At 41.8% G+C, this 12,011-nt stretch overlaps 1 protein-coding gene across 3 annotated transcripts in view; it reads right to left on the minus strand.

The window, feature by feature from the left end:
- Positions 1–12,011, minus strand: part of F8 (coagulation factor VIII) — a 90,226-nt gene that overhangs the window by 45,621 nt on the left and 32,594 nt on the right. For 2 of the 3 annotated variants that reach the window (XM_079765225.1, XM_079765224.1), the window contains 6 exons: positions 11,227–11,491; positions 10,387–10,558; positions 8,743–8,836; positions 7,897–8,111; positions 4,270–4,420; positions 2,969–3,178 (listed from right to left, as the gene is read on the minus strand). In XM_079765225.1, coding sequence (XP_079621351.1) covers positions 2,969–3,178; positions 4,270–4,420; positions 7,897–8,111; positions 8,743–8,836; positions 10,387–10,558; positions 11,227–11,491 — 1,107 coding nt within the window. The remainder of the gene's footprint in view (positions 1–2,968; positions 3,179–4,269; positions 4,421–7,896; positions 8,112–8,742; positions 8,837–10,386; positions 10,559–11,226; positions 11,492–12,011) is intronic. The other variant, XM_079765226.1, reaches the window with a different exon arrangement.

The following is a 12,011-nucleotide window of genomic DNA, read 5'->3' on the forward strand; positions in this document are numbered from 1 at the left end:
GAGTAAGAAAGCACAAGGGAGTAGGACTTAGGTTTAGAATACACATACAAATCCCACCACAATGTTAGCAATATTAATTTCTACTATGGACAGGTTTATCCAAGTGAAGGAATTTCATGGTAGTAAAGTAGATGCATAAACATAAGTTAAAAACAAACAAACACACCTTTACCAAGCTACACATCAGGTACCTAAACAGCCTCATCATCTGATACAATATTTGAAAAACAAAACCTTAAGTGAGTCCAGCTTTCCCTCAAAGGGAAATATTTCCCCAAAATACACTGAGTGGCCAGATTATTACAATCTCGGAACGCATAATAATCTGGCCACTCAGTGTATATCCTATATAATAAAAGGCTAATATGCAAATTGTCCCCTCGACCAGGAGTTTGACCAGCAGGCAGGCTGGCCAACCGCCCATGTTTCCTCCCCCTGGCCAGGCTGGCCGGACCCCAGCCATGCACGAATTCATGCACCAGGCCTCTAATATATATATACACACACACACTGAGTGGCCAGATTATTATGCATTCAGAGATCATAATAATCTGGCCACTCAGTGTATATTTCCACAGAGCCCTGTGAAACTATGGAACTCCATGGAAAAGGTTTCTATGATTAAATAAATTTTGGAATTAATGCACATTTCACTCTGTGTGCAGCCAGATAATCAATCAAATGGGAAGTGAGAATAAAGGCATTTTCTAATGTACAAAGAACTAGAAAATCTACCTTTAATGCAACCATGCTCAGGAAATTATTAGAGAACGTTTTCTACCAAAATAAAAGAGTATATTAAAAAATAGGCAGCCTGGCCAGTGTGGCTCAGTGGTTGAGCATTGACCTAGGAACCAGGAGGTCACAGTTTGATTCCTGGTCAGGGCACATATCCGGGTTGTGGGCGGGAGGCAGCTAATCAATGATTCCCTCTCATCATTAATGTTTCTGTCTCTCTCTCCCTCTCCCCTCCTCTCTGAAATCAATAAAAATATTTTAAACAAATAAAATAAAAATTAAAAATAGGCAGACATGAAATCCAGGAACCAGGGACCTATCTTGAGGGAGGATAATGAAAAGCCCCAAGGCAATAACAGCTTCAGACCTAAAAAGAACAACCAGCCCACACTGGAGTAGGAGGATGCATGGGTCTAGGACCGTGGTCGGCAAACTGCGGCTCGCGAGCCACATGCGGCTCTTTGGCCCCTTGAGTGTGGCTCTTCCACAAAATACCATGGCCTGGGCGAGTCTATTTTGAAGAAGTGGCGTTAGAAGAAGTTTAAGTTTAAAAAATTTGGCTCTCAAAAGAAATTTCAATCGTCGTACTGTTGATATTTGGCTCTGTTGACTAATGAGTTTGCCGACCATTGGTCTAGGAAGTCAGTATCTAAGCAAGAAAGAATATGTTATACAATGTAACTATTTTTATTTTTTAAAAATATGTTTTTATTGATTTCAGAGAGGAAGGAAGAGGGAGAGAGAGATAGAAACATCAATGATGAGAGAGAATCATTGATTGGCTGCTTCCTGCATGCTCCCCACTGGGGATCAAGTCCACAACCTGGGCATGTGCCCTTGACCGGAATCGAACCTGGGACCCTTTAGTCCACAGGTCGATGCTCTATCCACTGAGCAAAACCAGCTAGGGCTGGAACTATTTTTAAAAAGATAGTTAAAGGAAAAAACAATACAAGAAAAACAGAAACACAATTAGGGGTTTCAGTTAAACAAGTTATAAAAATAAAAAATGTAATCCTATTTGGTTCCACAGTGAACATTTATAGTTCACTATGATTTCACTAAACATAAGGATATACACTGAGTGGCCAGATTATTATGATCTCTGAACACATAATAATCTGGCCACTCAGTGTATATCCTATATAATAAAAGGCTAATATGCAAATTGTCCCCTCGACCAGGAGTTCGACCAGAAGGCAGGCCGGACAACCGCCCATGTCCCCTCCCCCTGGCCAGGCTGGCCAGACCCCACCCATGCACGAATTCATGCACCGGGCCTCTAATATATATATATACACATACTGAGTGGCCAGATTATTATGTGTTCAGAGATCATAATAATCTGGCCACTCAGTGTAAGTATATCATAAGTTTGGGGATTGAGAGCCTGATTTAATGATATTTAAAGCAAAATTTTTAAAATGTTAGTTCATGTCTTTTATTAACCCATATACAATTACTTGTCTTCTGGTTTGTTGAAGCACTAATGCCTGTCAAAATGGCTGGCCATAAAAATTCCAGCACCACATTCACCTGAAGGGCACTCCCCACAAAGGTGACTGATTTTGCCATTCTCACCAACTTTGTAGTATTTCAGGACAGCCTGGTTAATCTTCTTTCTCTTATGCTTATTCTTTTTTCAAAATATTTTTTATTGATTTCAGAGAGGAAGGGAGAGGGAGAGAGGGAGAAGCATCAATGATGAGAGAGAATCATTGATCGGCTGCCCCACACATGACCCCCACTGACCAAGAATCAAACCATGACCTCCTGGTTCATAGGTCAACACTTAATACTGAGCCACACCAGCTGGGCCAAAGGTAGTTTTTAGAGCAAAGACTTAAAGAAAAATTTTCTTTATTGATTAAGGTGTTACATATGTGTCCTTATTCCCCCATTACCCCCCATCCCCCCCACTCATGCCCTCACCCCACCCTGGTGTCTGTGTCCATTGGTTAGGCTTATATGCATGCATACAAGTCCTTTGGTTGATCTCTCCCCCTTACCCCCACCCTCCCCTACCTCCCTCTGAGGTTTGATGGTCTGATCGATGTTTCTCTGTCTCTGGATCTGTTTTGTGGTGCTGTCATTAAAATGCCTTGCAATTACCCCAAATCACTTGAACCACTTAATATCTGCCCAAATGTGGGCCAGTGGACCAAAAAGAATATGAGTGGCTAGTGGTGCAATCACAGCTGTTACTAAAAGAATAAAGTAAATAACTAACCTGGGTTTTCCATTGACATGAAGACAGTTTCTCCAGAAAACGGGAATAGGGTAAGTGTGTCTTCGTAGACCGTTTTGTGTTTGAAGGTATATCCAGAGAAGAAGACAGAAAGGAAGTCAGCCTGTGCTCCAACACTTAGAATGTACCAGTAAGCCACCTCATGCAAGCAAACCGACAGCTGCAAACTACCAAAAACATAGCCATTGATGCCTGTAAAAGAAATAGAGAACAAGAGGTTTTAGCAGTATCAGGGTTTACTATTTTGGATTATCGTGATAGGATTAGACATGATTGTTACGTCCAAGAAGAGATAGCATTATACCTTCCAGAAAAGTCGGTTGTTAATACTTGGTCAGCTAGGTCCTAATCCCAAGGGCAGAAGAGTCATAGAGCATCACGGTAGAGATGGCTTTGAGTGCTATATGGGGGTGTGGGTGGGGAGCAGGGCATTTGCATGGTCTCAAAGTGTCTCCCTCCAAACTGCTTATAGTTGCAAGGGGGAAAGTAGTAACCACACAGGAAAAATCAGAAAAAAAAATCTGATTACGTGAACCAAGTGAATATCTGTTAATGTTCCAGATTCAAGGACTAACGGGTTTCAAAAAATCAGGACAGCCCGGCTGGTGTGGCTCAGTGGTTGAGCATCAACCTATGAACCAGGAGGTCATGGTTCGATTCTGATAGGGCACATTCCCCAGTGTGGGGCGTGTAGGAGGCAGCCAATCAATGATTCTTTCTCATCACTGATGTTTCTACCTCTCTCTCCCTCTCCTTCCTTTCTCAAATCAAGAAAAATATTTTAAAAACTTTTAAAATGTTCTCTGAATATTTGATGCTTTCTAAATAAAAAAAATGTTTTATGATCAGATGCTTTTATATAAAATTGTACACCGAGTGGCCAGATTATTATGATCTCTGAACACATAATAATCTGGCCACTATTGTGTGTGTGTATATATATTAGAGGCCCGGTGCATGAATTCGTACATGGGTGGGGTCCGGCCAGCCTGGCCAGAGAGAGGGGACATGGGCGGTTGGCCAGCCTGCCTGTGGTCGAACTCCTGGTCAAGGGGACAATTTGCATATTAGCCTTTTATTATATGGGATATACACTGAGTGGCCAGATTATTATGCGTTCAGAGATCATCATAATCTGGCCACGCAGTGTATATGTTTGCATGTAATGATTTTTAAGGAACTATGACTTGCATGGCAGATAAAGCAATCCATTATCTGGACATCAATTTGGTGGCTTCAATTCCCCTTTGTCTATTACTCATTACAGGTGCTGCTTTACTTACTGTGCATGATGTTGGAAACTTGGAACTCTGGATCCTGGGGCTGCATTCCATCTGCATTGGGGAGGAAGCGCTGCATATTCTCTGTGAGGTACCAGCTTCGGTTCTCATCAAATATGGAAAACAGGATGACATTTCTCTTGTCTGACATCATCTGTGAATTACACCCATGAAAGAAGGAAAGACTACTACTATTGCCAAGTAGGAATTTGCAGTCTACACGAGAAGTGATAGCATGCATGTGATCTAATCTAATAATAGACAAATATGCAAATTGACCACACCTTCACTACGCCCAAGCCACGCCCACCAGCCAAGCCACGCCCACCAGCCAATCAGGACAAATATGCAAATTATCAAAACAAAGATGGCGGCTAATTTGCATATCGCGACAGCATAGAAAGAAGCCAAGAGCTGCAGAAGGGAGCAAAGCTGCAGAGAAGCAAGCAAGCGGGGGGGGGGGGGAGGAGAAGGGAGGAGGAGGAGAAGGGAGGAGCGGAGGCGGGGCCGGGGAAGTTGAGCAGGCGGGGCCGGGGGAGAAGGGGCGGGGCCGGGGGAGAAGGGAGGAGCGGAGGCGGGGCCAGGGGAGAAGGGAGGAGCGGAGGCGGGGCCAGGGGAGAAGGGAGGAGCGGAGGCGGGGCCGGGGGAGAAGGGAGGAGCGGAGGCGGGGCCGGGGGAGAAGGGAAGAGCGGAGGCGGGCCGGGGGAGAAGGGAAAAACAGGCGGGCTGGCAGAGAAGGCGGGCTGGGAGAGAAGGGAGGAGCGGAGGCGGGGCCAGGGGAGAAGGAAGGAGAGCGGGCTGGCGGAGAAGTTAGAAAAGCAGGGGGGCTGGCGGAGATTGCGGGGCGGGGGACAAGGGAGGAGAGCAGGCAGGGCGGGGTAGAGTGCAGCAGGAAACCCTATTGCAGGATTTTTCCTGCAACGGGAACGCTAGTATATCTATAATCCTTTGGTTCAATTCCATTTCTCCATAGGTCACTATTATGGCATGGACCAGAGCCTGGGAGTGGGAGTGGGTGCTATGAGCAGTAAGAATATGTTTTTTGTTTGTTTGAAAACCCTCACCCGAGGATATTTTCCCATTGATTTTTAGAGAGAGTGGAAGAGAGAGGGAAAGGCAGAAAGAAATATCAATGTGAGAGAAACACATCAAATGAGTGCCTCCTGCACGCACCTGACCAAGGCCCAGGCTGGGAAGAAGCCTACAACTGAGGTATGTGCCCTTGACCGTAATCGAATCCGGGACCCTTCGGTCCGCAGACCAACATTCTATCCACTGAGCCAAACCGGCTAGGGCAGCAGTAAGCATATGTTTAAAGTGAATGTGTCCTCAGGACAAGAGGTTGACTGGACCCATTAAACTTCATTTATTCTGGAGCCAAAGCCATATGCTGGCTGATTTTTTGGTACAGTTTGTAGCCTCATTCTTTCCATGTTCAGAATAGAGGAGTTTTACTCTTAAAGACCCAAGTGATTATTCAGTGTCTTTCTTAAATAAGTTAGTCACGTCAAGTAAGATTAATGCCTTTCCTAAACTTCTATCTAGCAATTGCCCTTCCACAAGGCTACCAATCTAGAAAAAAATTAAAAATAGGCGATAGCTTGTTTGGTTCAGTTGATAGAGCGCCAGCCCTCGGACTAAAGGGACCCAGGTTCAATTTCGGTCAAGGGCACATACTTCAGTTGCAGGCTCATTCCCCAGCCCTGGTTGGGGCACATGCGGGAAGCAACCAATCGATGTCTCTCTCTCTCTCTCTCTCTCTCTCTCTCTCTCTCTCTCTCTCTCTGTCTCTGCCCCTTCCTTCCACTCTCTCTAAAAAATCAATGGAAAAATATCCTTGAGTGAGGATTAACAAAAAATTTTAAAATATTTTAATTGATTTTTTAGAGAGAGAAAGGGAGAGGATAGAGAGATGGAAACATTGATGAGAGAGAATCATCCATCAGCTGCCTCCTGCATGGCCCCAATGGGGGATCGAGCCTGAAACCAAGGTACATGCTCTTGACTGGACCAAACCCGGGACCCTTCAGTCCACTGGCCAACACTCTATGCACTGAGCCAAACCAGTTAGGGCAAAAAAAAATTTTTTTAATAAAAAACAAAGATAAAATAACAAAGCTCAGATGAACCGTAAAATGTTAACTAATACCTTAAGTTTTCTGTTGAAAAAAATTTAAGTGTTTTTCAGAAGATCAGTTTGTATAAGAACCAAAGTTATGAGTTAGTCAATTGCTAATTGAATCTTCTAAGATTTAATGTGTAAACTTCACTAATATGTATCAATTTCATTTTGCATAATCTACTGCTACAGAAACCAAAATGCTGAGGGGAAGAGATTGAAGTATATACACTGAGTGGCCACATTATTATGATCTCTGAATGCATAATAATCTGGCCACTCAGTGTACTAGTAGACATACATTTTAGTCCTCTTCCCCCAAATAGTGGAGAAACTATAATTAGGAAAAATTTGTCAAGACAGGTACTTGGCCAAATTTATGCCTCTCTGGGTTTGTGTGCCACATGTTTTTATTCTGCGTTAAAATTCATGTGCTTTGCCCTAGCCGGTTTGGCTCAGTGGATAGAGCGTCGGCCTATGGACTGAAGGGTCCTGGGTTCGATTCCTGGTCAGGGCACATGCCCAGGTTGCAGGCTCGATCCCCAGTAGGGGGCGTGCAGGAGGCAGCCAATCAATGATTCTCTCTCATCACTGATGTTTCTATCTCTCTTTCCCTCTCCCTTCCTCTCTGAAAGCAATAAAAATATATTTTTCAAAAATTCGTGTGCTTTAGTCTCTAAACCAATGAAGTGTTTTCAGATTAGTAGGAATTTTATGTATCATAACCAAATGGACATATAGTCAAGCCTCAGCAATATGGCCATGAGTTTTTGTGAAGTAAGTTTTCTTATTCAGAGAATTTAACTTTATTTTTTAAAGTAGCAGAAGTGGTCCAAATTCTAGTCACATTCTGAAATATTTTATATCTTTCCCTGTATTTTGCTCAAAAAATATTTATTGAACTCTAGAGAAGTCTAGGCTTTGATAGGATTTGTGTGTCATCAAAAAATAGGTGATAATTGCCCTAGCCGGTTTGACTCCGTGGATAGAGCATTGGCCTGCGCACTGAAGGGTTTGATACCAGTCAAGGGCACATGCCCAGGTTGTGGGCTTGATCCCCAGTGGGGAGCGTGCAGGAGGCAGCCAATCAATGATTCTCTCTCATCATTGATGTTTCTATCTCTCTCTTCCTCTCCCTTCCTCTCTTAGATCAATAAAAATGTATTTTTTAAAAATAAAAAATAGGTGATAATTGAGCATATTAAAAGGGGCAAGATCACCTACAAGGAGTGGAATTTTAGACTGGGTATGAGTATTATAGAAATAATCTAGGGCCCAGGTCTCCTATTTATCCAGCAGGCAATATTATTACACCAAACTCAAAATCAATTAACACCTGTGAGAGACCCAATGCATTTCTTTTACTGGCCAATATTGCAGATGACTATATTTTCTGCATTCTACTGGGAGGCATACACCGAGGGAGTATAGGAAATCTTATGTGGAAGTTCATATACATCATCATTCCATTTTTAGCTTCAAATTCAGCACTTGGAAAGAGAAGAACTCACCTGGTTTCCCCTTTGATCTACAGATTCTTTGTAGCAGATGAGGAGAGGGCCAATGAGCCCTGAAGCCAGATCTCTCTCTGGATTAACGAAGCTTGAGTAATATCGGGTCAGGCACCGAGGATCTGATTTAGTTGGCCCATCTCCTACAGTCACTTTCCATCTGTACTTGAATATATTTCCTGGCAGAATTGGCATATCTTTCAGATGTTTCACACCTACCCACACCCAAACCCCAGAATAGCTTGATTAGAGTATAACAAGCCACATATTGGTAATCATATTGCTATTGCAAGAGCTCTACACATCTATATGTACATAAGATGTTTTTCAATAAATGGAAACTAAATTTGCACCTATTAGAAGTTTAAGATTCATACAATTTTTAAAAAATAATTTTTATTGATTCCAGAGAGGAAGGGAGAGAGAGAGAGAGATAGAAACATCAATGATAAGAGAGAATCATTTATTGGGTGCCTCCTGCATGCCCCACCATGGGGACCAAGCCCACAACCCGGGCATGTGCCCTGACCAGGAATCAAACCGTGACCTCCTGGTTCATAGGTCGATGCTCAACCACTGAGCAATGCCGGCTGGGCACCCCCATAATTTTCTGAAACTACATATGTATGTTTAAAGCTACAATTATAGCATTTTCTTGTGGGCATTATAAAGTACATAAATGAAATACACCTGGAAATTATAGCATAAAGGATTATGGGTGATAAATGTGCCTATATGGTGCATAACAGCTGGGGCAAGGCCAGCATAATTTTAGTTGCTATTGAGACTGTGACCTCATCTGTACCTACAGGTAAGTAAGAACTATAAAATGGAATTAACACTTACCTTTTGGCAATCTCCCTTCATGCAAAGGCCTGACATCAGTGATTCCATGAGGGAAGATGTTATATGGTCGGCTTGCTTGATTCTTAAATATAATCTGAAAGTATAAATGAGCTAGAAGATCAAGTCCTAAGACAACCAGGATCAAGAAGAAAAGTGTGGCCTATATCCAGAAAACAAAAGCTTCTCTGCATCCACATTATAGGGGTCTGTTCTTTTTTTCCAAGATTTTTTTTGTCTATGGGGGTCCTTTGCAACTCTATCTATATTTTAGGATTAGCTTGTCAATTTCTGTGAAAAAAGCAGTTGGAATTTTTATAGGGATTGACTTGAATCCTATAAAATAAAAGGCTAATATGCAAATCAACCGAATGGTGGAACAACCGGTCACTATGACGAGCACTGATCACCAGGGGGCAGATGCTCAACGCAGGAGCTGCCCCTGATGGTCAGTGTGCTCTCACAGGGGGAGCGCCACTCAGCCAGAAGCCCTGAGCCAGGCTCATGGCTGGCAAGAACAGCAGCGCTAAGGATGTCCGACTTTGGGCCTAAGCTGTCAGTCAGACATACCCCGAGGGCTCCCGGACTACAAGCAGGTGCAGGCTGGACTGAGGGACCCCCCACCCCAAGTGCACGAATGTTGTACACTGGGCCTCTAGTCTGTAGATAAATTTGGAAGAGTCTTAACAGTAATTGATTCTTCCAATCCATGAACATAATATGTCTTTCCACTTATTTACATCTTTAAATTATCTTAGTAGTGATTAGTAGCTTTTAGTGCACAAGTCCATTTTTGTTAAATTTATTCCAAATTATCTTATTCTTTTATGATATTATAGTGAAAGAAATAAGAATATACAGAAATATATAGAAATACAACTTATTTTTTAATATTGATCTTGTATCTTGCAACCTTGCTAAACTTGTTTATTCTAACAACTTTTTAGCAGGATTTTCTACATATACTATTATGTTATTTACAAATAAAGAGTATTATTTCTTCCTTTTCAATCCAAATGCCTCTAACTCCTTTTTGTGTGTGTAGCTCATTTCACTGGCTTCCAATGCAATATTAAATAAAAGTGACAAGAGTGGACATCTTAGCTTGTTCCCAATCTCAAGGGGATAACATTCAGTTTTTTACCACATTATAAAGTTTTCTTAGATGTTCTTCATCACGTTAAGGACTTTGACTTCTGTTGCTAGTTCACTCAGAGTTTTCTCCGATCATGAATGGGTAGTGAATTTTGTCAAACCCCTTTCTCCACCTATTACGTGATCATGTGCTTCTTTTCTTTTATTGAAATACTATGGTGTAGTTCTTCACAGGCTGTCCAAAAATAGACTATGAACCAAATTTGGCTTAAGGCCATAGTTTGCTGATTCCTGTACTATATAATTGGTGGGGAAAGTTTTAGAAGGATATGTATCAAAGCCCAAGCAATGAATATTTCAAAGGAGTGGCAGGTTTAATGAGTGGCATTAAATTTTTAAACAAATTTATAATACACATTTATTTGTGTAGTATTTATGATTTTTAAAAGATAATGCCCATTAGAGATAAGGCTGAATTATGACGTTTTAAGAAGCTCAAATCCTTCCAGACTTTTTCTTCTTACCCAACCTTATATCTTTTCCTCAACTTACCAACAGTGTATCTCCAACTTCTCCATAAAGTAAAGGTCCCAGGATTCCTGATTCATATTGAATAGCTTCACGAGTTTTAAATGTTTCATTTGTGTATGCCATAAATCGGACTTTTCTGTACTTTCTACCAATCCGCTGAGGACCATTATTCAAATATAGACTTTTGTAACTGCTGACCGAGAAACAAAAAAATGAGAGGTTGAAATGGAGAATTCTAGGGAGAGGACAGGTAGCTAAAATCCAACTCTAAAACAGCTGAATGATTTAATCGAGGAAAGGAGTTGGGAAAGTACATGCATCCTTGATGCTTAGCTATTTTTTAAAATTAAAACTTTATTGTTGAAAGTATTACATGTCCCCTTCTTTCCCCCATTAACCCCTTCTAGCCTGCCTCAGCCCGTCCCAGGCCTTCACCACCCTATTGTCTGTATCCATGGGTCATGCATATATGCATACAAGTTCTTTCATTGATCACTTCCTACCTACCTACCCTCCCCCACCTTTCCTCTGAGATTCTGCATTCTGTTCTATGCTTTTATGTCTCTGGATCTAGTTTGTTCATCAGTTTATTTTGTTCATTCGATTCCACATAGGAGTGAGATCATGTGATACTTGTCTTTCTCTGACTGGCTTATTTCGCTTAGCATACCACTCTCCAGGTCCCTCCATGCATCCTTGATGCTTAGCTATTTTAGTTTCCAAATATATTAATGTACTTGACATTTGATTTCATACCTGCACCTATCCCAAATGTGGTTTGAAGATTTATTGTTTTGAATAACTAGGAGGAACCTTTTGAGTATTGGGAAGAGATAGTAGCAAGAGTCAAAAGGTGCTTACCTGTCATTGGGGGTAGGGACTGATGGAGCATAGTCCCAGTCCTCCTCTTCAGCAGCAATATAGTGGACCCAAGTTTTAGGATGCTTCTTGGCAACTGAGCGGATTTGGAAAGAGGGAGAAGAGTCGTCATCATCAAAGCTGACAATATCCATGTCAGAGTCATAAAGATCATCATCATCATCATATTCCTCTTTTTCATTATTTTTCTTCCGTAGTTGGGGTTCCTCTGGGCAGCTCTCCACTTTGACATAAGCTTCCATACCATCTGGAGTCAGACAAACAAAACAATGTCAAATTCCTATAAAACTTTCTTGCCTTAACTTCTATGACATCATTCTCTGTCATTAGGCCTTCAAGGCCCTCTCTGTGGTGTTTTTTTAAAAATATTTTTATTGATTTCCTAGAGGAAGGGAGAAAGAGAGAAAGAGACAGAAATAGAAATATCAATGATGAGAGAGAATCATTGATCAGCTGCCTCCTGCATGCCCTACATTTTCTCATAAAACATCTCTTCAGCTATGTATGACCTGCCATCTCTCCACAGTATCAAGGCCTAGTTAATGGGATCAGGCTGGAAAACCAATAATATACTCTCCTCCTCACTTTTGCCATTTCATTTATCCTGAACCCATCTACCTTGCCTCTATCACAGGTATTGAACTAAAATGTCACCAATACTACAAGTACTCAAGCCCTCTTATACGCAAGGCAACATCTTTACTCTGACAGCTGGCAACCAGGGAATCTCAGTTGAGGTCTAACATAATCCTATACTGGACAGTGGA

This window comes from Cnephaeus nilssonii (assembly GCF_951640355.1).
Source record: "Cnephaeus nilssonii genome assembly, chromosome: X".
Lineage (NCBI taxonomy): Eukaryota > Metazoa > Chordata > Mammalia > Chiroptera > Vespertilionidae > Cnephaeus > Cnephaeus nilssonii.